Source organism: Mauremys reevesii, linkage group 10 (genome assembly GCF_016161935.1).
Source record: "Mauremys reevesii isolate NIE-2019 linkage group 10, ASM1616193v1, whole genome shotgun sequence".
In the NCBI taxonomy this organism is placed as follows: Eukaryota; Metazoa; Chordata; order Testudines; family Geoemydidae; genus Mauremys; species Mauremys reevesii.
Window position 1 is genome coordinate 62,377,858 of NC_052632.1, and position 27,368 is coordinate 62,405,225.

The 27,368-nt window shown below is 42.8% G+C and overlaps 1 protein-coding gene across 4 annotated transcripts in view; it reads right to left on the minus strand.

Moving 5' to 3' along the window:
- Positions 1 to 27,368, minus strand: part of EMP2 (epithelial membrane protein 2) — a 38,384-nt gene that overhangs the window by 4,664 nt on the left and 6,352 nt on the right. The window contains exons 1-3 of one of the 4 annotated variants that reach the window (XM_039492959.1): positions 8,416 to 8,463; positions 5,675 to 5,785; positions 2,052 to 2,142 (exon numbers count right to left, since the gene is read on the minus strand). In XM_039492959.1, the coding sequence (XP_039348893.1) occupies positions 2,052 to 2,142; positions 5,675 to 5,752 (169 nt within the window). In that variant the 5' untranslated portion in view covers positions 5,753 to 5,785; positions 8,416 to 8,463. The other 3 variants (XM_039492956.1, XM_039492957.1, XM_039492958.1) reach the window with 3 other exon arrangements.

A 27,368-nucleotide genomic window follows, 5' to 3' on the forward strand; every position in this document is an offset into this window, starting at 1 on the left:
GACTTTTCCAAAATATCTGCTGTAGAAATTACGTGGGGAACGTTCTGATCCCAATGATCCCTTCTGGACTTAGAATCTATTATTGCTCTCCCATTAAAGGCAGCTTTTTAAACAGCATCCGACAGCCCTGCAACCACAAGGCACAAATGGAGCTTCCCCAGTCTGTCACACTACACCTTCCCAATTCCATCCCTTGCTTTCCCTCAGACGCTTCTGATCGGTTATACAGAGGTAAAAAGTCAGAGGATATAGCAATGCAAGGGTGAGCTACAGTATTCAGGAACATGGATTCCAGCAGTGCTGTCATTTAGACAGCACCTGAGGTCAGGTGTTTCAGGATTCCTGTGCTAATGCTTCGCTGGTTGCCTTTTCTTCAATAAGGAAGAGTGGACAGTGCAATGCTAAGCAGATGGGCTACTGTAACAGGCCAGTGTGAATGGGTCACTATTCTGCTTTCTACACTGTGGCCCTATAACAACAGGGTATAGTTGAAGGTGAAGGAGTAGGTCTGTGCTGCAATTGGAGGTATGACTGCAGCAGATGTAGACATTCTTGAGCTAGATTTAATCTAACTAGCTCAGGTACCAACAGCAGCGAAGCTCTGGCAGCATGTGCTGCAGCACAGACTAGCCGCCCAAGTACAAGCCTGCCAGGGAGCCTGGGTATGTACTCAGGCAACTAGCTCCCTGCTATTGATACCTGACCTAGTTAGATGAACCCCAGCTCACATACATCTACACATGCTGCAGTCACACCTCCAACTGAAGCATAGACACCCTTTGTCTTGATACGCAAAGCCTCCAACAGAACCGACTTTATTTTGGAGCAGGACACAATGTCTTTAATAACTAATGTTCTCCTGTACCAGCTGTGTTCCACCAGCACAGTGAAACTGTCAGCCACTGGGAGATGGCTCGTGAATGCAGAGCAGAGCATTGCAGCAGACCTAGAAGAGGTAAGTGACCATGGACCTACCAGCTTTCAAATCTCAGTGCAAAACTCTACTTCAGTTAATCTTTTCCTCAGTTTAGTCTCACAATCCTGTAAATCAATTGCTCTATAAACTGAAATGGAAAGAGTGTGGGGACTTTTGGTTTTGTTTTGTTTAAATACTTGAGGTGCTTACTATAACCATACCCTGATGGAGGCCATAAATTACCTCAATAATCTTCATAACTCCTCACTAAATGGACTTGTGGATAGAAAATCATTGTATTGTCTAGCCATCCATGATTATACTGGTTAAATTGTTCACCTCTTGGATATAGACCAAGAATGAGTGGGTGGGATACGATTGTTACTACTGTTGTTTCATAACTGAAATACCCCTCTACCCCAATATAATGCTGTCCTTGGGAACCAAAAAAAAAAAAAAAAAATCTTACCACATTATAGGTGAAACCGCATTATATCGAACTTGTTTTGATCCACCAGAGTGCACAGCCCCACCCTGGAGCACTGCTTTACCGTGTTATATTCTAATTCATGTTATATCGGGGTCGGGGTGTACATCTCTTATTCCCAGTGAAGACACTCATGTTAAAATGGGATATCGAGTCCATATTGTACATTGTGTTCCCTTAGTTAAGATTTTGGATTGTGTTCTGTTAATCTTTAAATTAGATTCCTCAAAAGTATTTCTGGTAACTACCATTAATACTATTAGCAGGTTCTTCTAAATTAGAATTTGAAAACTGGAATTTATTTTTATCATTTAATGCCCTTCATTGCAGTCACATGTGACCACAATTTTTAACCGAGTTTAGTTTTAGTCTCACTAGTTTGCTATGGACTCTTGATGCCAGAAAATAGTGTGTATTTTATCTCAGATCTTTCAAATATACTCTAGTGCACTTTATGAAGATTAATTCTCAGTTCCTTTGTAGAATGGAGAGGAAGCAATAGCATCCACGTTTTATAGATGGAGAAACGGAGGTGGAGAAACTGAGGTAGAGAAATAGGTATAGCAACATTTTATATAGTGTCTTTACATGATACTCCTTAAAAGCAGCTTCTAGTTTGACATCTTAGTAGTAAGTACTGAAACTCACCTGAATTGTTTTCATCAATGACTGTACAGTTGGTGATATTGATACAGACTTTCCAGACATCTGTAGAAAAGTCTTTTCCTACCCACCAGGCCTGTAAAACAATATAAAGGAAATGTATAAAAATTCAGGCCAGGAAAGTTAGACAACCTCTTAAAATTGTCTTATAAAAAGTGTTTGGCTTAAATATGTTAACTGTGTCCAAAAAACTGTACTGTGCACTTGTTCACAGCTATTCAAGTGGGCACCTGTGTACAATAGCAGCATTCTCAGCAGCATCTTCAGCCACTTAAATTACTTGGAAGTGGCATATACCTGGTTTCAGCCTGGAGATACATTTATGTAGCACCAAGAAACTGATCACAAAAGTCAATTGCTACTCACTAGGATACAAATGAATAAAAACAGCTTCTGCAATAAATCGACGTTTCCTGCATTAACTGGTTACACATTTTCAAATTAAAAGTAAATCTTAAATTCCAATAGCAAAGTACAATTTAGTCTTCTGTGAAGAATGGGAAGGGAATGGGCAAGAAACTTAAATATCCAGTTACTTTGTCCAGATATTGGAGGGACTTTCTGCTGCTCAGGCAAATGTTTCAGGTGATTTTAGGACTGATTTAAACAAAAAAAAATCACAAATGGTTCTAATTTAAAACTCCACTCATGCCAAGTACCTACATTTAAGTGAGGAACTTGCACATTACCGTCTGGAGAAGCACCAGTTTTCTGCTAGTCAGAAGTCCCCTTGCCCTCAAGAAAAAGAGAGCTCAGATTCCTAGCTCCTGCTCCCAGAGTTCACATTTTCTAAATTTCAAATGTGTCTCCCTGAGGATCAGGAAGTTGGAATTTACATACATGTTTAAATTGCTTCTTTTTCTATAACCTCTCATGTATGTTTGCAACATTTTGTATTTCTCCCTATGGCTTAAAACTCAATCAACAGGTGAACAGCAGTGGAAACTCTTACTGTAAATATATCCAGTGACTAACACTGGGGTAGTAGGCACTATTGGAATACTATCAATCTATGCTCCATCGCTATGGTTAACAAAGTAATAGAGCTCCACGTGGGGAAAGGGAGCATGAATCTTTCTACCCGTCTATGCCACAGAATGCTCACATGGTTGATCTCTGCAAGGTAATAGCAAAGCATGGTGGGTATATTGAGGTTAAGGTAGGTGAGTGCACACAGCACAAAACTACAGCCACCAGAACTATAAAACAAAAGCCGATGGCTGCATCTGCTACTCCTAGCCTGAAGTAGGAGATCACCAGCCAGAAATGACAGTATCTCTTCTTTTAATGAGGAGAAGTGAAGCCTTCCCTTGTACATTCACATGGGGCCCTATGTTATGTGAGATATAAGATGCTCTTGTAATGCAAGCACGCAAGTAAAACTACAGCCCTGGGAAGCTGGAACCTTGTGCATGAATTTACTGACTGATTTAATGTCAAACATCATGCAAAGTTGGTATTGCCTTATCTGTACTCTTGGTACAATATCCAACTGTATGACATCAGACTGGAAACAACTAGTGACTCATTAAGATCCACTTGTGATATTACTATTGTTGGTGTACCGTCTGTTAGCACAAAACAACACTGTAGTGACTGAATGCCTCTTACATAGCAACACTACAAATACTGCAAGCTGTCCAGCCAAGCGTATTTCCTGAGGAAATCCAGACCAGTTAAAATAGCTACCCAGGCCTTTATTCTGCTGGGCTTGGGAAAATGTGCCATTTAAATATTACCTACAGTAGTGTCGGTTACTGAAATAATTGTGAGATTGTTAATCACTTAATGCTATAAGTTGTTTGGAAAGTGGTTCTGGAATTAGTTACTTTACAAGGAGAGTTCAGACTGGATAGTATCCTGAAATACTGGATATTAATTCAAGGAAGACTAATCTGTACTCTTGGCCTTTGTTGAAGATGAACTAAACTGCCAGTTTAAGGATGGCACAAACAAGTGTTTCAGTTCAATAGAGCATTTTGGACACCCAATTCTTATACAGTTTTATTTGTCATCATATTCAGCACTGTGCAAAACCAATTCAGGCAATGAGAAAAATATTGAGAAGGTGATTACAAACCTATAGGTTTCATTTTTTACTATAAACCATGCAACTAGATGATCAAGAATGCATGCTTCTGTATAGCTAGGGTTACTTGGGTTTCATTTGCTTGGACACTAGTGTATAATATTTGCACTGAAGTTAACATATTGCCTAACCCATTTTTCAGTCAGTATTTCCCTAACAAGTGTTTATAAAGGACACAACTGATGGAACTTGAGTTCTTAAGATAGGGACATAGGACTGGAAGGGACCTCCTGTGCCAGAGTCCAGTCCCCTGCTATTGCAGGCAACCTCAAAGAAACAGTCAACATTTTGCAAATGAAGTTTCTGCTAATGTGTGTGGGGGGAGGGTGGGGGGGGAAGAAGGCTTTGCTGAGCTAGTTAAAAACAAGCTGTGTTTTCAGTATCCTAAAAGCCTGTGTGTACATTTGCCTTAGCAAGAGTGTACCCTGATAAGTAACTGCAGTAGCAACAGTGGGACAAAAGGTGTTCAGCAAAGGAAAAGATCCAGGTGAAGGGCCAGACATGTACACATGTTGCTACAGCAAGATTGCTTAATGTAAGAGCAAAAGGCCAGTAATGGGAAAATTAACCTTTCCAAGCAACACCAAAGTATTTCTGAACTTTGTGGCTCAATTGACTCCAAGCAAGCACAGAAGCTGTAATCTATTTCAATTTCTAGTGTGTCTTCCATGGTACTGTTTTAGGCGCCTTGCATAAATGTATTAATAAGCTTCTTTCTGAAGGCTCATTAGGCTGAAAGTCTCCCGCTACACAAATAATAAATTAATTGGTTTTGTGTATGTGACATTGGCAGGAGTGCAGTAGAATCTTCACCTCTCCCCAAACTCAGCAATACCCAAAGCCACAATTTCAGCCTCCGAGCAATAGTGTTTGTAGATTGCTACATGGGGTTCTTGGCCAGTAGATCCATGTAATTGCAGGCCCATGGGTCACATCCCCCTGCCCTGCTGCAGAATCCTGCTCTGTGAAACATAGCGCCGTGGCATTGATTTGGATGGCCTCTTCCAGGCACAGTGGCAGCAGGAGGTTTCAGGTCTTACGGGCAAGTACAAGAAACCGGGAATTTCCCTGTTAATTAGATCAAGTGTACTAAATCCTAACACTGTCAAATGCTTCGGAGAACTCAAAAACAAGTCTTAAGCGTATGAAATAACACAAAACCAAGAGAAGAGAGGGATCTGATAAAAAAGGGTGTTACTTCAGCAGAGAGGGGCATTGTTTAGGTTAAATATGCTAGTTGGTTACATTTTGGGTTGGCCTGAGGAGCAACTGCTGGTTTAATTTTTGATCTGACTGTACTTTTAATGTTCAGCTAGATTCTAGGACCAGGACATGTTTTTATTCACATTTTATATAAAAAGGTGCATTTCAATTATGAGTGTGCCCAGATTACAAACTGGGGAAGCTGCTTTTTCTGTGAATACACAGCTAAAAAAATGCATAATCTGAAGCTCGAGTCAGTATAACATGGAGAAACGTATGGCTCTGAATTAGAATTTCTAGGTGGAATGAAACTTACATTGTCAATGGTTGAGATGAACAACAGCGCTGCTGAAGTTATGTGAAACACAATAATGAAAGCCAGAAGAATCAACATGGTTGCTCCGTGAAGGTTTAGCGTGAGATAAAGCTGTTTAAAAACAAGGAATTATATAATTAGATTATGTAGTGATAAACTGAATAGCTGACATGACATCTTAAACATAGATATGATCTCAATCGCACATGGAATAGGAAGGTGTGACTATTAATTACTTTCAGAGTAAGGCAATACTGTACCTGCCAAAATGTTACTGTTCTCTATATTTTGAGCCAGGAAGTCAGAGCACTCCCTTTTATAAAGATAGAAGGCTCACTGGTAGCTTTGGTCAATTTTGGTATAGACTAGCATAATGCAACAATTTCACTGGATATACGGGATTAGTTAGAGAGTTCTTTATGTCCTTTCCTGTTGCAATGAGTTACAACTTAAAAAAAAAACAAAGTATTTTATGAGAATGGGAGTGTTGCTTTTTGTAACATGTCAATTACAGACAGATGCATTGTCCTACCATTGTTGGGTGACAAACAGTTCTACAGAATTTCCTATCTGCACATATATTTCTTACTGTGAGCCTCTCCAGCAATGAAATGAGGCTTAGGATAGCTTGTCTTTACTTTTAGGAAAGTTAGTGTTTTAAAGACCAAGGGTGAGATCCTGGCCCCTCTGAAGACGATGAAGTCCTGGCAATAGGATTACAATAGGGTCAAGATTTCACCCTAAATCTTCAAGAAGGAAGAAATACTGGATTCAAAAGGATGCTGTTGCCAATCAAACTGGGACAAGATTAAGCAGTTCAGGAATTATTTGCTAGGTTTATCAAGAAATATGGTGTACTATATTATATTAAACCATACCAAAAGGTGGGTTTTTTTGTTTTTGAGGAAAAACTGTTATAGGCCTTTTGTCCATTGGAGGAAAAAGTAACAGTCAGGAAAGTGTAGCTTTCCTCATACTCATTGTAGCCGGTTTACCGTCAGTCACTTAATTCTTTTTCCAGTCCACCTTTATCTTATTGCCCAGTCAGCCCCCTCCCCCCTTGATGTCAAGAGCAATCAGAAAGGGACCACTAAGAAAGAGGTATGGGTAGTCACCAAACTTGGGGGGGGGGCAAGTATTGTCTTTAACATATTTAAACTTGTGTTATTGCCTGCTATCCTTTACCTTTTTCCTCTTACTATTTAAGAATGCTTGCCAATGAGAGTGTATTTTAGTTATGTCCAGTTGTGTATTTTTCTGTTTCATGCTCTTTATATTTCAGTATAAGGCTATTGTACCATTATGAGAGTATTGATATACATGATTGAAATGAAGATGTTTACGTTAATGGATATTTCTCCATTTCCTTTACTATGGAGAGTTTTTTCAAGTGACCAGATTCACATAACAGCCTTAATTTAAATGGTTAGTCTATTTTTACAAACTTACCACAATCAAGTTGCTGCGTGTCTCAACTCCAGCCTTATCTGCTAGACTCATGAACTACATGTACACTCAGCAATGCAGACAGTGAGTTTAACTAAATAAAAGACTACTTTGACAGCATTTTTAAAGAGCAATAGATCTACTGGCATTCCCCTCTTCCAAAATACAACTACTCTGCAAAAGTTTAACAAAAAGCTAACAGCATATAGACATACTGTATGAAAACTAGATGTTCCAGACTAATGAGCTGAGTCTACTATGGAGTATCTTAAGACGCATGAACCCAAAGTTTGTTTTTTTTTCTTTCAGAAAAGGAAGACTGATCATATAGTCTTTTTCATATATAGTTGGCATAATCCTACTGGAATATTGCAAAGTTAAATCTGGATTCTAAATTAAAGGGAACTACTCTACTGCTTATGCGTGTCTAATTACTCACAGTTAAACTTTGCCTTTTCCACATCTAGCCTTGAGTGTGCTAATTTTCACCAACAAATCTATGCTATTATATGACTGAAGACACTAGTCGTGTTTGTTCCTATTAATGTCATCCAGACTCTTCCGTGAATGAAGAGTATAAATCTTGTGGTTTTTTTGTAAAAGTAGTTTGAAACCATCTATACCACTAAGCTCCATACTGAATGGAAAGCACACTCCCTCCCTAGCTTAAGATTTCATTTACTGGACAAATTGTGCCTAAACAAGAACTTAATCAGGTATCAACAGGTCAGTTGCCACACTAGGAGAGAAGCAAGTTGTATTACAGTATAAAAAGCATTATGATGCAATTTTGAGTTCAATTCATATCTCCTATCCTACTGTACAAACTTACACAAACTAACCAGATTTGATCACATCAAAATCAGCCTTGTAAAATCAAGTTTTACTAGCCTAGGGGAAAAAAAATCTTAACTAAGTTAACAGTTTTGATTTACTGATTTTCAACTATAGATTTAAACACTTTAGAAAGTTATAAACATCCTCCTTATTTCACAGGATGGGTCACAAGGAACTAGACATTGTGTATTAAATCAGTATTGCTAACCTTAAGCTTTCAAAACACTCCAATCAGGTCCTCAAAAATAAATAAATAACTCTTTAACAAACAATGATTTTATACCAATGAAATTTGGCTTGGAATCTCCTAATAACTTGAATCCAGGAGTCAGAGCTTGAAGAAAAATCACCACATGTAGATTAGCAACACTGTAGAATCTAAGCTCCTTTGTGCTCTATCCACTGGCCAACAGCTCCCTTATGATGCAAATAATGAAACTACTAATGATTTTAGTCACCTGTCAAATTATTTAGCCTGGCCACACAGATGTTTACAAGACCCAGTGCTCAAAGAATCAGACATTTAAAAACGCTGCTGGTGTGGTACATTTAATTGATAGGAAAGTACAGCTGTCAAATTCTGCACCTGGGGGCATTAAGAATTTAACAATGGCCAAGCAGGGAGTCCTCTCCTTGTGGCAGCTAGAAGATAATATGCAAAAGCCAATACCTGTTGTCAACTATCCAATTAAACACAGAAGTCAATGAAAAATGCAGCTTCTTCAGCAGTGACAAGCTTAACCTATTTTATAAATTACATTTTTTATTACATCAGAACTTCTACCTAAATGCAAGTAATTAACAAAGATTCAAATCTCCCAATTTGCTGTTTGGAAGCCAGCCAAGAAAGTCTGAAATCAGAACTGTACTAAAGTGCTTTCTCCAGGTTTGAGCTGGTAAAGGGGCACCAGGAAGTCTACAGCTTCATTAACTGAGATCATACCTCCAGGCTAATAAGGCCCAAACTTGGGATGGGATGCCATGCATGACAAAGGCCTACAATGAGGGGAATTTATTTTCCCTCTTGCAGAATCCTTGAAGTCTTTCATGCAATTAGCTTTCTAGACCTTCAGTTTTATGATTCTTAATTGCAGGTGTGATTGGTTAAGAATGTGCCAGGGTCAGCAAGTTTGGGTGAAATACAAATAATTTCTGGACTAACATGCCCTTCATAATGAAGCATACTGAGGCATGATTGACTAAATTAGAACATCTGTGTTTCAATATAAGGCTGCCTGTCTTTTTAAGGTTTGAAAAAAACAACCCTTCCTCAACTTCCTTCTTCAAGAATGCCCCAGAATGCATTGCTGCAAACCAAGGAGACTGGCCCTTTACGATATTGGGGAAGAGAGGGAGATGCCTCAAGTGCTAGCCCAATACAGAAGTAGCAGTGGAAATAAACCTGCCACCCCATCATGTTTTAGCAGGGCAGAAAGGAAGAGAATGAAGAGGTCTGTGTGGCTCAGACATTACTAGGAACAGCTTGCTCCCCTTTGCCTCAAGGCTGAGAAAAGCAGAGGTATCCCTGTCCTGAAAGTAACAGAAGCAGTTGGGATGTATGTGCTACCTACGTGCAATAGAACATGGGCACTGGCAGAAGCAGGCAGCTGGTTTCCCTTCTGAGGCCAGCCAGCAGCACAGGGAACACCCCAAGCATCAGGCCACTACTCTCTCACACATCACTCACTCAAGAGGCAGGTAGCTTCCTCTTCCTCTAGCCAACTGTCCTATCTCTAACCGGAGACAAGGCGGGTGAGGTAATATCTTTTATTGACCCAACTTCTATTGCTCCGACAGACAAGCTTTTGAACTACGCTGAGTTCTTCTTCAACACTGCAAACAGCTAGTTTAGCCTGGACAATGTCTCATTCTACGGCACTGGGATCATGAGTGAGGTATTTTTCCCTCCCACCTCCTCTGCAGGCAGCCTCCCTCTCATAGCAGTAGGCAGATTCAGCTCCCCTTCCCTGGATGACCTAGGGAAAAAGGAAGGATTGGACCTTCACTGAGAGAAGTTCTGAGGCAGTGGGGAATAGAGGAAAACAGTGAGGGTCAGGAAGGGATAGGACCTATGGACAGGGAATAGAAGATGGGATTCACTAGGGGCCTTCTGGAGGGATTTTGTGCTGTTTAAGCTAGCTTTCTCTGCTCAGCCCTTCCCTCTGCCCAGTGAAGTCCAACATGGTTCATACACAGCCCTAAGGTGGCCTGTCTTCAGATACTTTTCCTGGAGATGCACCTCAGCTCAAACAAATGCAGAGGAGCTCTCCCCACCTTTGAGGAAAAGATCCTCTCAGCTTTGTGCACTTCTCCCATCAGCTCTTTCCATTTCTCTTCACTCAAAGGCAAGAGGCACAATACTCATCTCAAAAACATCCTCAGGGTATGTCTACACTGCAATGTAAGCCCAGAGTTAGCAGCATGCAAGTTAGCAGACCCTGGATTTGTTAACCCAGGGCTTGAGAGCTACACTAATTTGTAACCCCAGGTTAGGAACAGTTGAACTCGGTCCCAACCTGTGGCTCCATGGTCCATATTGCTTTATATGCCCAGACTTCCTGGCATCCTCCCAAAATGTGGCTGCTCTAGCCTTTTATATGTGGGGCAGTGTGGGAAAACTTGACTGTCTAGAGGACAAAGAAAATTGGCTCATGGGATTGTGGAATACTTTTGGTAGATACCCAGAGCACAAATCCCACAAGGCTGTGTCTACACTGTAAAGCAATAGAGCTTGAACTCTGGGTCCCAGCTTCACTCGGGCTTGGACCCTCCATGCCCAAGGGATCCTGGGACCCTGAATTAATGTGCTTTGTGTGTAGAAGGAATGGGGGGTTAGGCTTGAGCCTGAGTTTGAACCTTTGGCTTACACTGCAGTGTAGACATATCCACAGCTGGCCCATATCAGCTGACTCAACTGCAGGCTGGTGCAGAATACTGGATGCACCATTTTTCTCCAAGGAACTTTGTTGTAGTAAGCCGTGCCTTGGCTATCCAAACCCCTCTGGACATAACTTACCTGATAAAAGTGCTTAGGTCAGAATGGTCATTTCACATGGAGTCAGGGCTGGCTCCAGGACCCAGCACGCCAAGTGCATGCTTGGGGCGGCATGCCGCTGAGGACACTATGCCGGTCGCCAGGAGGGCAGCAGGTGGCTCCGGTGGACCTCCCGCAGGCGTGCCTGCGGATGCTCCACCGGAGCAGTGGGACCAGCGGACCCTCTGCAGGCACATCTGCAGGAGGTCCACCGGAGCCGCGGGACCGGCGACCGCCAGAGCGCCCCCCGCAGCGTGCTGCCGTGCTTGGGGCAGCGAAATTGCTAGAGCCGCCCCTGCATGGAGTTGCCAAGTTGTGCTTAACATTACATGCTACGCTTCAAATTTTTGTGGCCGCAAGTAATATCAGCGTGAAGCTGCTGCATTTGGCATATCATTGTGCATGTGCACACTTGGCTTCTTGCATTGGTGCTGCATATATTCACCAAGTGTGCTCGTGAGCACCAGGTTTGTATAATTTTTGGTGGTGCCCATAACGGGTCCAAGCAGAGATGTCTTGTCCATAGGATGGACTGGGACAACCGCCCTGGGCCCCGTGCTTTGGGGGGCCCTATGCTTCAGGGAGATGCAGGGTCCAGAGCAGCCTGGGGGATTAGTGAGGGGCCTGGCACTGTCAGCAGCCAGCGACCCGGCCCCAGCCCACCCTGATGGCTCCTGGCATTGCTCAGCATTGGGGGTTTGGGGGAAGGGGTGGGGCAGAGCAGAAGCGGGCTGAGTTGCTTGCTGCTGCTAGCGCCAGGTCCCCTGCTAACTCCCCAGGCTTCCCTGGACCCTACATCCCCCGAAGCGTGGGGCCCCACAAAGCGCAGGTCCAGGGGCGGTTGCCCTGGTCCATCCTATGTACAGGACAGCTCTGAAAACATAAGCCCAAACATTTGTGGAGCTGTGGCTGTCCTTAATGTCCCTTGGTGAGGGTAGGGGTGCAACCCCTGAAGCCACATGGGATATTGAGGAAGCAGGAAGGTGCTGTAATGAAGTTCTCCATGAACTGCAAAGAGAGACAAGCCCGTGATTGATTGTTCAACCTATAGGTCCAGAAGAGTCTGCAGCATCCATGTTAGCTGCCAGAGAAGCCTCATCATATCCTGGTCCATCTCTGTCTCCTTTCCTGCTGGGCATCCACTCTTTCCTTCTCCAAGCTGTCTGCAATATTCAACCTCCAGGCCCTTTGCGCAGTCTGATGTGGCGCTGACTAATAGAATCTCTTTGAACATGTCATCCAGAGTCCTCTTCTTTCTCCTCATCTGGAACCCCTCAAGGCTGCAGTGGCAGCAGCTACAGATAAAACACACAGAGGTACCATTGTCAGTATAGTCACAACAGAAAGTGAAAGTTAAGATTCAGGCCTCCTTCCATGCTCCCCTAAAGCTTTAAACAAGACATGCTTATTGACACTTCTGCTTTGAAGTGCTTGAGTACAGCATCACTCACAACACCAGGCAGGGTGAATATGGCCTGCCAAGGGTGAGGGAAATGAGGAAGGAATTGCTCAGTTGCATGAAACTAAGTTTAGGGCAATGGCACTGAATACTGGCACTGTTTCCCACAGGCAGTGGTGAGTTTAGCTGATATCTCCCCTGAAGGTGACACAGGTGGAGAGAGCACAGCTGCTGCTGGCATCTTAAAGCCACCTGGGCCCATATGCTGCTAGTCTGTGTACTGTGACTGGTTTGGGAAAGTCTCCTAGGAAGAAATAAGGCTGCCACCCCTAGAAACCTACCCGAGAGGATTGCAGAGTACCCCCATCAAGATCTCTCAGGAGGATGCCAGGGACATGCCTGTGTATATAAACAAAATGGTCTGCATCCCCCACCCCTGCCTAACTCTATGGGGAATGAAAAGCAGATAACGCTACTTCTCCTTGTACTGCTACCTTTTCTAGTACGAGTACATTAACGAAAGGTCAATAACTGGGTCCTGCTACGTTAGGGGCACCATAACTGTAGTAGGAAATACATTTACCCACTTACCTGAGAATCGTTCCCCAGGAGTGACTGGACTGTGGTGGTGTCTCAAACAGATCCTGGCACACGGCATAGCTGGAGCCCATGGTTGCATGTCCTTCACCACCACCTCACTGTTCATGTCATAGGTCTGTGACTGGATCCTCAGAGATATCCACAGTGGTCTGTGGGGAGGTAGAGGAGTCTCTGCCAAGTATGGCATGCAGTTCTTTGTAAAGCACTGGATTGACTTCCCCAGTCTTCTGATATGCCCATTGTCATTCCTTTCCTGTCATGTGCCATTGCTGCTGATTCCTGTCACATCCCTTCTCCTGCATCCCCTGTGCAATTTGCCAGTAGATGTCCATATTTCTACAACTGGTCTGTAGCTTTGCCCACACAGCCTCGTCTCCCCACGGGATCCAATATTTCTTGTCTACTCCAAGCCAGAGTGCGTCTGGAGCATATAGCTGGCATGGTCAGCTGCACACATCAATGAAGAGCTGCTACATGTGCTCGGCAAGCTGAGCAATCAGGAAAAGGCATTTTAAAAGTTGCAGGGCTTAAAATGGGGCAGAGAGAGAGGGGACTTCTGGTCTCTTGTGAACTCCACTGCCCAGGGTCACAGTGTGATGAGAGCTGTCAGTGCCAGGCATTATGGGACAGCTGCTAGTGGACTGTTAAGATCAATATAGGTAATGCAGTGTCTACACTCACGCTGCGTCAACCTCAGTACATCGACCACAGCTCAGTGCTGCTTCAGGAGGAGGTGTTACTGCATCTCTGTAACAGGGTGTTTACGTCAGTGGGAGACAAATTTAAGCACAGACACATGAACAATGAGGTGTATGGAGGGCAGCTTATGTAACTTAACTTTGTAGTGTAGACCAGGCCTCAGCCTGTATTGCTTCTCTCATAATTCATCCTTCTCCATCCCTTTCACAGATACATGTCCATTTACCTACTGTGTGTCTGAGACAGACTAACTCTTAGCAAAACATGCTGGTTTGAAATTCAAAGGTGACAAAAAGGTTGAGAAAACAGGCTACATGCTCTTTATCTGACACCCTCCTATAAGCAGCTACTTCTGCTTCGCTATCCTTCAAACCCCGTGACATGTAACATGCAGCCTTAAATTTGTATCATTTACATAAACAATGGCAAGTTTCCTTCCAGAAGCCACTTAAAGCTCAGGGGAAGCCAGGTCATTCATCACTGGATTTTGTCTCGAGTGATTTAGTTGTGTAGTTCTTAAACACTAGGAAGAGTTCAGATAAGAAAACTTCCATCCATCAATATTCAGACACTTCTCTATCTTAACTGTTTACTTGTCCAGATAGTACAGTAACCTATCCAGTTTTTTTTGTATCCTAGTTGTCCACTTTGTCTTGTCAACCACTACCAACACTTTTCCAAGAGTTCTCTTCAGGTTCACAATTGTACCCAGATCTTTCAGCAATAGATCAACCCCTATCGTTGTAGCTTACCTAGCTACAGCATGGCATTTGGCACTGTATTCAATGTTGGCTCTCTCCTTGCTATTTCAAAATGGAATACTGTGATAACAAACAACTTAGTGACATTGTATGGTGGAACAAATTAACTAGATTCTGCTTGTGATGGGGTGTATTAGGCCTGGAGGCCTCTCAGTCCTACCACACCCATCCCAGGAAAGGGCAGTAGAGGAGAGTCCTACAAGACCAACCAGAGAGAGGCTGCAGGGAAGCAGCCAATCAGGGCCCAGCAAGCTTGTATAAAAGAAGCTGCAGGGCCGGTCTGAGGTCAGTTGGTTGGCAGGGAACAGGGGGGTTAAGGAAAGTTCTCCTGGCTGCTGGAACTCTAGAAAGATAAGGGTAATGGGGAAGTGGCCCAGGGAAATGTTGTTACTTCAAGGGATGTGTCTGCTACTTAGAGGGTCCCTGGATTGGGGCCTGGAGTAGTGGGTGGGCCTGGGTCTCCCCAACAGCAACTGGAGAAGTGGCTAAGATCTGAAAATGGGGATTGAAACAGACCCAGGGAAGGGACTGACTGTTGGACATTGATACATCCAGGGAAGGGGGCTGAACTGAGACTCCCTCAGCTGGAGGGATGGGGGTTCATGAACTGAGTTCAAGAGGAGTGGCTCAGCTGGAGAGCTGGGGTCACTGAGGACTCAAGTGAAGGCAAAGAGTCTCCAGGGAGGAAGCCCTAGGGGCACTGCTCCACTCCTGGGCAGGAATCTTCTCAAGCTAGCCAGACCTCAACTGCGGGCTGCCGTGATGGGCCCTGTGGGACTGTTGAAGGACTGAGAGTGGGGAGGGCTACAGCACGTTACTGAGGGCATTGAGATGGGCCCAGTTGGACTGTATGCCCTGGAAGGGGTTTGTTTAGTTTCACAGAGGGACTGTGTGTGACTTGCCTGGAGGGTTGAGTCACAAAAGACCTGCCTGTAGAGCAGCAGCTGACAGGGGCACTATGAGTGGAGGAGACCAGAAAAAACTGCAGGCACACACACTCAACCTGGGGCTGCTTGCATGAGGTGAGTGCACCCTGTTACACTGCTATTTTGTAGATCCACCAAAATTAACACTACATTAAAATCCTAGTTTTCCTGTTCAGAGATGTTCAAAACCAAAATTTAGACACTGGTGCCACAATGTGATATTTGGTTCTAGAAAGTTTCTCATCTTATCTTTTGGGGACTTGGAATGACCCCTGCCTCCTGTTACAGGAAGATTAGCAAGGAAACTGTCATTCAAGAGTTTCCTATGTTTAGGCTCTTGGTTGCAGGCAAGGTTGTTTGTACTGGTCAAAGGATGTTCCTGAGCAGAGTTACAATTTAATATTCTGTCATTTGGAAGAGTGCTTACTAGACTCTCTCAGGTCAGGGGGTGTCATTGTTTGATTTAAGCCTGCACATGTTAATTTTAGATGGACACAACACAAATAGATAGTTGTTATTAAAATCCTACTGAACCTATCCAGATTTGTTGAGACAATAAGCTTTTATAGCTATACTCACATAAATTGCTGAACACAACACATGCTGAGAACAGAAGCTCGTTTATTATATTAACAGCAAAAAAAATTCTAATTAATACATGAAATTAGATAACCCTGTTTCATTCTGAAGATATTCTCAACTGCTACCTTAGCTTGCTACTGTAGTGAGGAATATTAAATGCAGCTTTCACTTCTCCTTGCTTTTACTAGCTTTTTCCATTCTACACCCTATTGGTAGACACTTATTATCACCACTTGATATGCTTTAAAGAAGTGGGTGTGCATCATTTGAGATACGCATAGATGTTAGTGCCTTCTATAAGGTGTCACAGCAACTCAATCACAGAGTTAGGAAGAGAACCCAGGATTCCCAACTGTTTTGTATTGTAACTAGCAGACAGTTTTTCAACAAACACATTATTGGAGAGGGGATAGCTTGCCTCTGCATACCAGGTTAGCAGCAGTATAAGGATCAATACCAGTCCCTTCCTCTTACTAAGAAAATAAGGCAGCTTTAGCCTACTGATTTGTTTTGCATTATTTAAGTGGAAGATGATACAAGAAAAACTGAATTTTGCTTGATGTTTAGAATAGCAAGGAGAAGAGAGTTCATCTCTGCTAATGCAGGACTTCTCTGCAAAAGAATTACCGCTGCTTTTCAGTCTAGATGTCATCCCTGGTATAACTCTTTCCACTGAGAGACTTCTCCCATCTCCCTGTCAGGATGTTTCCTGATATTCAGCCTAAATTTCTCATCTTAATTCCATTACTCCTATTTGGAACCCCCTTTTAAGACCTATACAATTTTAACTCTATGTTTATCACTTAAATTTTTTTCTCCCTCTGTAACAGCTGTTCCTCCCCCTTCATACGGCAAGCTTTTTTTTTTTAACTGAAGTTCAAAGCTTGGACATATCTACCTTGACCTCCTTCATTGAATAAAGCCCAAGTTCTGGAAGGCAACTTCAGCATCCCACCCTTTGCTTGTCAAACTCTTCCACTATTTGTATATTCTTCATTTTCTGTGACCAACAGAGCTTTACCAAGGAAAGATGTTCTAGTTATTTCATCCAGTGCTCACTGCATTTAGGTGACAGTAATTTTACCCTGCAACTTCAACTCCTGTCCTCTGCCCATTAATCACAAACTAGCTCTTCATATCATTTCCATCTGGGCTATGTACTTAGCAGAAAGCAAGACCACCCCCTGAGTGTTTAGAGTATACAGAATCCAAAATTCACAGATACAGCATCTCTGTGCAGTCTTTTCAGAGCTTCAGATTCTAAACCCCAAGCAGTTTGTTTAGACTCGTAAAATCCTAGAGTATTCCTACTCTATGGCTGCAGGCAGATCATGTCCTTGCATCTCCAATTCAAGGTGATTATCCCAATTTCATAGGGACATTGAATAAGTTTGACTAACTGAGTGAATTAGGTGTAAGACGGGGAGAGGAGCTTACCCTAACTTCTTGTTCAGCATCTGGTGAACTTCCCACACATTTGAGATTTCTTAGAGTGCAGGAAGAAGAGCAAATGTCCATGAGTTAAAATTTGATTTCAAGCCTCAGCTGCATTTTCTACATCATTAGTAGCACAAAACTGAATCAAGAGAAGCCTGTCCCATATTTAGAAACTTCAAGTAGTGTAAAGGCTACGTGTTTTGAAGTTAGAAGAAAAAAAATGCATTGGCATGAGAGGTTTGTTACCTTGTGATGTATCACAAGATTCTTGACTTAATCACAAGAACTTATTTTACTCAGAGTTTTTGTGCAACATCTCATGGTGTCTTGTGACATACGACAAAGTAACATAGAAACCAGTTCATGTTTTCATTGTACCTTTGTCCCTAAACTTGTATAAAATTCACCAGTTTATAAGAACAGACTGGAAACTTGCATTTTTATAAAAATCTAGTATGCAGGACTTGTTTTCCATGTCCAATGATCTTCAGTTAGAAAAGTAAAATAAGCTGGTTCAGTTAGTGGATTATTATAATTTTTTCAAACTAGCAAAAGCTTTCTTTGCACTTGTCAACCTGCTGAGGCCTAAATGTGGAACAATGTGCAAGACAAAAAAAATTCAGGAAACTTAATACTGTTATATTAATTCCTTTAGTGAAAACAAACTTCAGTTTCATTATTTGAAGCTATTTAACATTTGCAGGGTGCAATTTTGGGACTAAATAGAGTGTGTGCCTTGAGATGAGGGACAGATAAATAGGAGACTCTGGATGTTTTTCCATTTGGATAAATGTGTCAGCCTTTTAAAACAGGCTAGACTATTAAAATAAGCATCATAAAACCAAATAAATAGAAGTGCCTCTCAGATATTCTTTGGGACACTGCCTAGCACATTCTGCAGTTATTTTCTCCTTCAAAGTATGCAACTACAACAGATTCCAGGCAGTGGAAAAAACAGGCCTACTATTTACTTAAGTTGTTCGTTAGCCAGCTGTGATGATTGAAAGTATTCTAGCAAGTATAAACTGTGGTTGGGCTTCTGTGATAAATGAAAGGGGTGGGGGACTCCCTTTTATGGACACCCACCCAGACAGTAGCTATAAAATCCCTCTTAGTAGCTGTTCTCTAATTGCTCTACCTGTAAAAGGTTAAAAAGTCTCACTGCGATGCATAGGTAAAAGGAAATGAGTGGGCACCTGGCAAAAAAGAGCCAATGGGAAGGCTAGAACTGAAAATTGAAAAGACTCCCCTTTTGTCTGTCTGTCTCTCTCTCCTGGGGAGAGGCGGACAGGGCAGCAGCTATGTTGTAAGAAGCTTGAGCCAGGTATGAAAAAATCATCACTATCATACCTAGAAACTACCCCTTTAAAACCCCAGATATGTAAGTAGATCAGGAAATGTCTAGGAAGATGTGATTAGGTTTATCCCTTTTATTTCATTGTGGCTTGTGGATTCCTCTGTGCTAACCCCAGGTGCTTTTGTTTTGCTTGTAACCTTTAAGCTGGACCTCAAGAAAGCTATTCTTGGTGCTTCATCCTTGTAGTTCCTCTTTTAAAATCTAGCAATAGCCTGAGTTCCCAGATGTATTTTCTTTTTTTATTATTAAAATTTACCCTTTTTAAGAACAGAATTGGATTTTTGTGTCTTAAGAGGTTTGTGTGTATGTTTAATTAGCTGGTAGTAACAGATGACTTCCTTTTTTTTTCTCCTTTCTTTCTTTCTTTCTCAGCTCTTCCCTGGAGTGGCAGGGTGGGCATGAAAGGGCTTGAGGGTACCCCACAGGAAGGCATTCCCAAGTGCTCCTTCCTGGGCTCTCAAAGGGGTTTTTGCACTTGGGTGGTGGCAGCATCTACCAATCCAAGGTCAGAGAGAAGCTGTAACCTTGGGAATTTAATACAAGCCTGGAGTGGCCAGTATTAATTGTTAGAATCCTTGCGGGCCCCCACCTTCTGTACCTGAAGTGCCAGAGTGGGGAATCAGCCTTGACAGCTTCCATGATAACTTTGAACGAGCCAAGGATTGAAGTGTTAGTGGTTCTACTTTAACCTTCAAGGGTATTAAAAATTTGACTGTGTAGTTATTTGTACTCATTAGTACTTGTAACACTGTAAATTAAATCCAGAATTACTAGGAGGAATTTAGTGAAGACTGAAATTCTGGTCCCATTCTCCCTCCTCTCTCCCTGGTACACTGGTGTGAATCCAGAATGCTAGATTTACACTGGAGTAACAGAAGCATTTGGCCCCTTGACCCATTTCTAAGTATTCCAGGAGCGGTCCTGTTAAAACACATTCCTGCCCCAAAGTTCGTATCTACTCTTTTCCTCAGTTATGTAACCCTTACCCATGAGTACCTTAATTTAACCCTGACTGGAATTATCTACATAAGGCAAAGCACGTATGCCCTCAATGGCTCTGTCCTCCACTTAGTGGCAATAGGGTCCCACCTCCACTCAGTAATTGCAGCAAGGACTCCGTGCATCATACCTACCCCCATAGGCAGAGTGTGTCTATTTGGGAGGATGGGTCAGTGGGCCCTGCTGCATTCTCCTTCTCCTGCCACACAGTCCTTCACTGGGGTGATGTTAGCCCTTTGGACTACACAGGTGGGTAGGGATAAAGGGGGTGGGAACAGAACAAAGAGGCAAGTTCTAGTTATATGTTTAACTAACTATTGAATTAGGAAATTTACTTTAGGCAACTAGATTTTAACATGTTAGCCTCTGAATACTCTTCAAACTATTAGCCCTGAGGATATGTAAAGTTGTCAGGGAAATGAATACAATGTATCGATTACACATATAAAGACATTTCCAAGAGACTGCAAGCTGGATTCTGTACTTGTATCAATAGTTCTCTGGTCAAAGAAGTGAGCTGCTATTGTTAGGTTTGTGACAACCTGCTCATCACTTCTTTATAGAAAGTATAGTTTCATGTTCTACAGAAGTTTTGCAATTAGCCTAATTTGACAAATTAAAAATGTCCTTACCAACTAATAAGAATGGCCATACTGGGTCAGACAAATGGTTCATCTAAGCCAGGATCTTGTCTCTCACAGTAGCCAGTGTCAGATGCTTCAGAGGTAATGAACAGAAGAGGACAACTTTGAGTGATTCCTGCCTCTGTCACCAAGTCCCAGTTTCTGGCAGTCAGAGATTTGAGACACATGGAGCATGGGGACTTAAGTTGGCTTAACTATGTGGCTTGGGTGTGGATTTTCCACACCTGAGTGATGTAGCTGGGTTGATCTAATTTTCTAGTGTAGCCCAGCCCTATATAGCCCCCACTCTGCTGGACTTCTGGCTGCACATCTCCTACACTTACAAGGGTTTTTTTGGGTTGGGGGTGGTGGTGTTTTTGTCTTTTTGTGGGGAGGGGATGTGATGGGTGTCCCCCCACTCCCATACAAAGCCCGATTAGGCAAAAAGAGCCAATTAATCCTGACCCAGGCTGCAGCTGGAAGAGAGTCAGGGCTGATAAGATCTAACTGATGTTGAAGCCCCACTCAGCAGGGGAAGCCTGAGCAGTATAAAACCAGGAAGTAAAGTACAAGAAAGGGAGTTCCTTCTTGCTGCTCCAATCGTAGTCTCACTAGAGTAGTGGGAAGTTAATAACAGATGAGGGAGGGTCACTTAGTCTCTCCTCCTTAGCCTGGAGAACTCCCTTGAGAAACTTCCCTGTTTGCTGCTCCTGTTTATGAGCCAATGTAGTGCCCCCACTACTATAATCTTCCTTATGCCTACTTGGTTCCCAGAGAATTGAACTTACTGGAGGACTTGGGAACAGTGAATGGTTTAAATGTGGTGCACATGCCAACCATATTTGGAACTAACTTTGTAACCCTGTGCATAAAACTGTCAAACACCCATGGAACCCTGTACCCTGACTGATTTGAAGTGATTGTAGTTTAGTGATTGCACTCCACACACCTGAAAGGGGGATCTGGATTTCATTCTCATTTGCAGTGCTGTTGGGAGTACTGCATTATGGGCAGCTATCCCAGCATTCAAGTGGCAACAACGTGCTTTTCAAAAGAGGGGGGTGGAGGGTGGTGTACTGTGACAGGGAGCGGGGAAGAGAGAGAGTGGATTTTTGGAGCCAACACTGTGTGTTAGTTTCCTGGATTGAAAAATCACAAAATGTTCTTAACTCTTAATTGCAAGCAGCCTGCCTCCAACACAGGTAGCAGGGAAGAGAGACAGAGTGGATTTTTGGAGCCAACAGTTTAGCTTCCTGGATTGAAAAATCACAAAATGTTCACGGACCCTTGGTCTTAATTGCAAACAGCCTGCCTCCAACGCTGTTTCTCTGTCACTCATTTGATCGTTCACAGCCAGGTACAGATAGCTCCTGTTTGCTGTGATCAATGTTTGTTTTTTAGATAAGCAGTTCAATGGAGCTCTGATCGGAGTTCACAACAAAACAGAGAGGCTGCATAACAAAACAAAGAGTAATTTAGGCTGCAGCCAGGAGTTGCAGTGCTGGATGTGCCTAAGTCCCTTTCTCATTAAGCTGGGAGGGCTGAGGCAAGGGGAGAGGGTAGGCTGATAGTCTAAGGCAGCAGACTCTAAGGCTTTTCTTCTCCTGGTGTTCTGGCCTTGATATGGGTGTGTAGGCTCAATCCTTGCTTGTCTGGGTGCTCAGTGATAGGGGCCATGCAAGAAATTATCTAGGTGTAGTGAGAGCTTTTTACCACACAGTAGTGATCCCTTCAGCTTGTTAAACTACCCTGGGAGATACTGAATGCCATTTGTCTGCAGCTAGAAGTGTTGTGGCAATGACTGGACTATGATGATAGTGTGCTAAAACAGAGCTAAAGTGAGGGTGATTCTCAGGTAAGGTCTGTGCGGGAGATGAGTCTTGGAAGGAAGCATCTCACCATGTGGTACTACATGGTATAAGCATGTAGGACAACTTATCCTATGCTCTATAAATCCAGGTCCTAAACTTATTACTGCTCTTGAATCTGGGAGTGCCACAGCAGTGGGCACTCTGTCCTTGAGAGTACCCAGCACCTCTGATTGTTTTCACTAAGATTATGTCTATGCTTGGAGCAGATTCCCAGCTTTGCAGACCTACTCATGCTAGCTCTCATCAACCTAGCACATTCAAAAACAGTAGTGCAGTAGCACGGGCAGTGGTGAATGGCAGCCCAGGCTAGCCACCCTGGGTACAACTCCACCTGGACCTAGTCGGTGCGTACTTGTGGCAACTAGCCCATGCTGCCGCTGCCCATGCTACTCCAGCTATGCTACTGTTTTTTAGTGAGCTAGCTTGATGATGAGAGCTAGCATGGGTATGTCTGTGCAAGCTGGGAATTACACCCCTAGCTTCAAGTGTAGATGGCCCCAGGAGTCCCACTTGCTCAGAGGCTTCAGTTGGAGTACTGTGTCCAGTTTTAGTCCTTTCTATACACTGGTGCCCACTACCGAAGGTTTGTGTTTGGCCAGAAGACTGTGCTTATGCTCCTTACACAGAACAAACTAAAATCTCCCTCTGCAGTGAGTTGTCTGCAGATTTCTCTCTTTAAATCAGCCTGTAACTAGCTTTACTACAGGGCTACAAGTTTAACCTTTTCATTAAACCTGAGTTTCCTATCTTCAAACTAGTGGTGCGGGGGCGTGTGGTGCTGTGGCCACGTAAGGTACTGGGAAGTCAGAGCTCAATTAGGTAGAGATAAGAGGAAATCTAGGGAGGTTTCTTCTTAACTGTTGGAGAAACAAGCTCTGATTTAGAGCTTTTTGGGGGGGGGGTCAAGGAAGTTGTGGTGTATACAATGGCCCCCTGGGGCAGGACAGGCTCCACTTTTTTACATTAAAATAAAGCACATCAGAAGTTTGAACTACTTAGTTGAACAGAATATTCTACTGCTCCAGAGAGCTTTCATTTAAAGGGACATATTGAAAACTTAGTCTTTCTTCCCACAGTATCTCAAGAGCCTCTTGACATTTGAATATTCTGCTTACTGTAGTGCCTGGAAGCCCTAGTCATGGACCTGGATCCCCTAACTTTTTATCCTTTACCTCAGATATTTCCTCAACTTCCTCAAATCACTTGCCTGTGACTTTTTTTTAAAGTGTGCCAGTAGCATTCTGAGCCCCACCCCCATCAGAATCAGGGCCTTATTTGATCTTTATTGTCAAACAATATCTCATACAGGAAAGACCAATTCACTGCAGGAAGATCTACACAAGGAAAATGAGCCAGGATACAACTCCAAATGGCTTATCCATCTCAGGTGTGGGGAGGGATAGCTCAGTGGTTTGAGCATTGGCCTGCTAAACCCAGGGTTGTGAGTTCAATCCTTGAGGAGGCCACTTAGGGATCTGGGGCAAAAACTAGTCCTGCTAGTGAAGGCAGGGGGCTGGACTCAATGACCTTCCAGTTCTAGGAGATTGGTATATTTCTAATTATTTATTTTTTTATTTTATTTACCTAATATCTGAAAAGGATCCTATGTTAGTCACTCCAAGTGCTAAGCTACCTTGAATCTCTCAAGAATTTTACAGTACTAAATATTAGTGTCTATCTGGCAAGGATATTAGGTAGGCAGCTTGAATCTCTATTACCGTTCATTATTTGTATGTATATTTGTAACAGTACATTCAAAGGAATGAAGCCCGAGGTCAGGAGACGTTAGTCGTGTTAGGCCTGTTCCGGCGAGGTGCTTGCCACCTTCAATTGCAGTGAGTATGGAAGATGACTCTTCCCTATGCAAGGAGTCTCTTGTGACACATTAGAGTCCTGTCTTAAAAAGCCTCTCTAGCCTCTTCATCAGAGAATGTTGCTCAGCACAACCAATACTAGCACATGCCTCTTCCCTTTGGATTCAAAACAGTCACATGCCTTTTTGAAGAAGCTAATGGGAGCTAGTCTTAATAGGGCATAGCATATGGCACAAGATCAGTTTGCGTGATTATTGCTCCAGATAATCATAGTTCAAGAGTTTCACAGTAGCATAAGAATTAGTGTATTGTACTGTAGTTCTCAGTTCCTTACGTGGCCTGACTGTAACTTTTGCCAGTGCCAATCTTCTGCAAAACACTGGTGACTTTTGCACTTTTAAGAGTGCCTGTGGAATGAGTTGAACTATAATGCTTCGAGTCTGAAAAGGACACATCAGTCCTGAGAGATTCTATACTATTTTGGTATGTACTGTGGTGCTTCCTGGGGGTTCACAGGGTTGTGAGGCACCTTGCTACCACCTGCCCTTAGTGTGCAGAAGTCCTTGTCTGTGCCTGCCAGGGGTCAGTTTCCCAACTCCATTGGCAACACAAGTACTGCCCTGTAGGCCTATGCAGCCCCCCTGTAGGTTAAAGATAAGCACAATCTAAACCCTGAGCATCCCTGGAGTGTCTGACCCCTCTGAGAGTGTCCAGTGGAAGTATTCGCATATTTGCTGCTATTAGGGTGACCAGATAGAAACTGTGAAATATCAGAACACGGGGTGGGGGGTAATAGGAGCCCACATATAAAAAAGCCCCAAATATCGGGACTGCCCCTATAAAATCGGGACATCTGGTCACCCTAGCTGCTACTGAAGCAGCATTACACTCCAGCTTGCAGTTTCACCTCAGATCACTGCTCCACATAATGCAGAGTACTTACATATGTTTATAGTGAAAACAAGTAAGTTTGTTTTAGAAAGTGTAGAGATTCAAGTAATCGTAAGTAGAAGATTACAGAACATTGCTCCCCCAAAGTCCTTCCAGTGTGTTACAGCCAGGCTTGGCGGTGACCCTCTATTCATAAGACAAACACGCTATTAGCTTGTCTCCTTAGTGAAGGATCCAGGGTGTACCTCAGCATACCTCAAACATACTCCCAACAATCCATTGTCTTTACTCATACACCTCCTGCAGTTTTTCTTTCCCCCTGTAAATTTCCTCTTCAAGATTTCACAATCTCTTGATTAGCATTTGGCTCAGTATGCCAACAGGCATTGACTGTCAGACATACAATGTCCAGTACATGCTACCGGACAGAGAGAGAGAGAGAGAGAAGCGTCCTGTCTGAGACATGTCACCTCCTGGTTACCTGCCTTAACAAAATTTTCAGTACAGGCAGTCCTCGACTTTACGACATTTCTTAATTGACACCCTGATTCAACTTAACAACAATTGGTTTTGACTTTGACACTAGGTCCCGCAGTGGAGTGGTTTGTGGTTCCAAGTTAAGAGGTTTTGACTTACAATGCAATTTTCAGGAACCAATTGTGTCGTAAGTCTGAGGACTGCCTGTACAGACAACTCCTTTTAAAATATTATCCATATTCACATTTTGCAGTGATTATGATGAATAGTGGGCTACTGGCTCCTGTAAAATTCTATACACCCTCTGTGCCCTCTGCCAGTTGGCACAAAGGGGTTCTTGGGTCACACATACATTGAAATCTCTTCATGATCAAATTGAGCAAAACTGATGTTTTAACTGTAATGAGGTCCAAAATCACTGCTACTACTAAAAAAAGATTTATTCAGTGCACAAACAACCTATCTTGCAAGGACAGAACAAGTTCTACTAGGCACTTTAGTTCCATGGCAGGTCAGTCAGGTTATTCCAGCAGTTTACCCCCACATGCTTTAAAATCCTTCTCTTGTATCCCAGTGACCCACAGGCCTTTAAATTCCTTCCTATCTTTGGAAGAAATCACATATGTTATTCCTACTCCTTCGATCTACAGTCCCACTGATTACTATAAAGAGCAAACAAAGTATCATATAGTTCAAAATTGAATTTCTAAAGGAGGGTGATCAATATGACTAGTGGTACCTAAAACTGATCACTAACCCAAAACAACCATCTCAAAGAAATTGTAGAATGTCTTAGATGTATATTTTTGGGGAGGGGTCTTCTCCATTTTTAAATATTCCCTTCCACATCTTGCACTTTGGTCACATAAAGAAATATGTGGGACTCTTTGGAATCTTTCTAACAATGAGGAGCAAGAGACTTGAGGCCAGTTTTTACTGAAGTTGGAGCAGGGAAATTGGGGAGTACCTGTAACTCCCCAAAAGCTCCAGAAAAGCCTTCTGAGTGCCAGTTCATGAAGGGAGTGAAGGAATCCATGCATGTCCTGGCCCCACTCCTTCCCAGTCAGAGCTTAGCCACTTTTTTCAGTGTGACTGGCTCCTCTTTCAGAATCTCCCCAGTGCAAAGTGTCAGACTTTGTTCTGTCAGGCCCTCCAGCAGCATCTATGCTGACAGAAATCTGGAGTCAATCTGGCCCAGTGAACGCTCCAAAATACTACTGAAAAGGCAGACCAAACTACTTTTTTTTGCCCTAATTCTAGACATATTAGTATATTTGTAAGAGTACAGCTCAACAAGTGGCCTCTACTGAAAACAGACTGCTGTTTATTCAAACTCTTATTCCAGATGCACTAGAACAGCTAGTGTCACTTATGAGGTTCCCCCTAATTAGCCAAAAACAAAGGCAGAAGTCTCTTCCCAAATTAAGAAAATGCATTTAATTCAGTAGAAGAGAAACAGATATTGTTTCAACTTTGGCCAATGATATATAATAATGATAGCTATCTAATGCTTTATGCTCATGGTAATAAAATTTTCAAACTGTTTTGATTTTGGCTATGATCAGACACTAATTCTGTAGATAATTTTGCTTTCAGCTAATGGCAGTTTAGCTGTAAACTTTACAAGAACAAGGGTGATAAATACATCTACTACCTGCAAAATAATCGGCCATAAACTGAAGATAGCAGATTCTTCAACTGCTAATATTTCATTCCATAGTGATCCTGTCAGGGCCATGAGTTACCACAGCATATGATTTGAATTAAAATTCAGTTGAGAACAAGCAGTTTTATTCTTAGTGATTATTTCTCTCATCTTGATTTTGAACTGGTGCAATTGATAGTGAAACTTGTGGCTGTCATGAGGACTGTTAATTGATTAAATTAGGATGATACTGAATAAACTAGCCTACTTCCTTCACTACCTCCTCCCTGTATAAC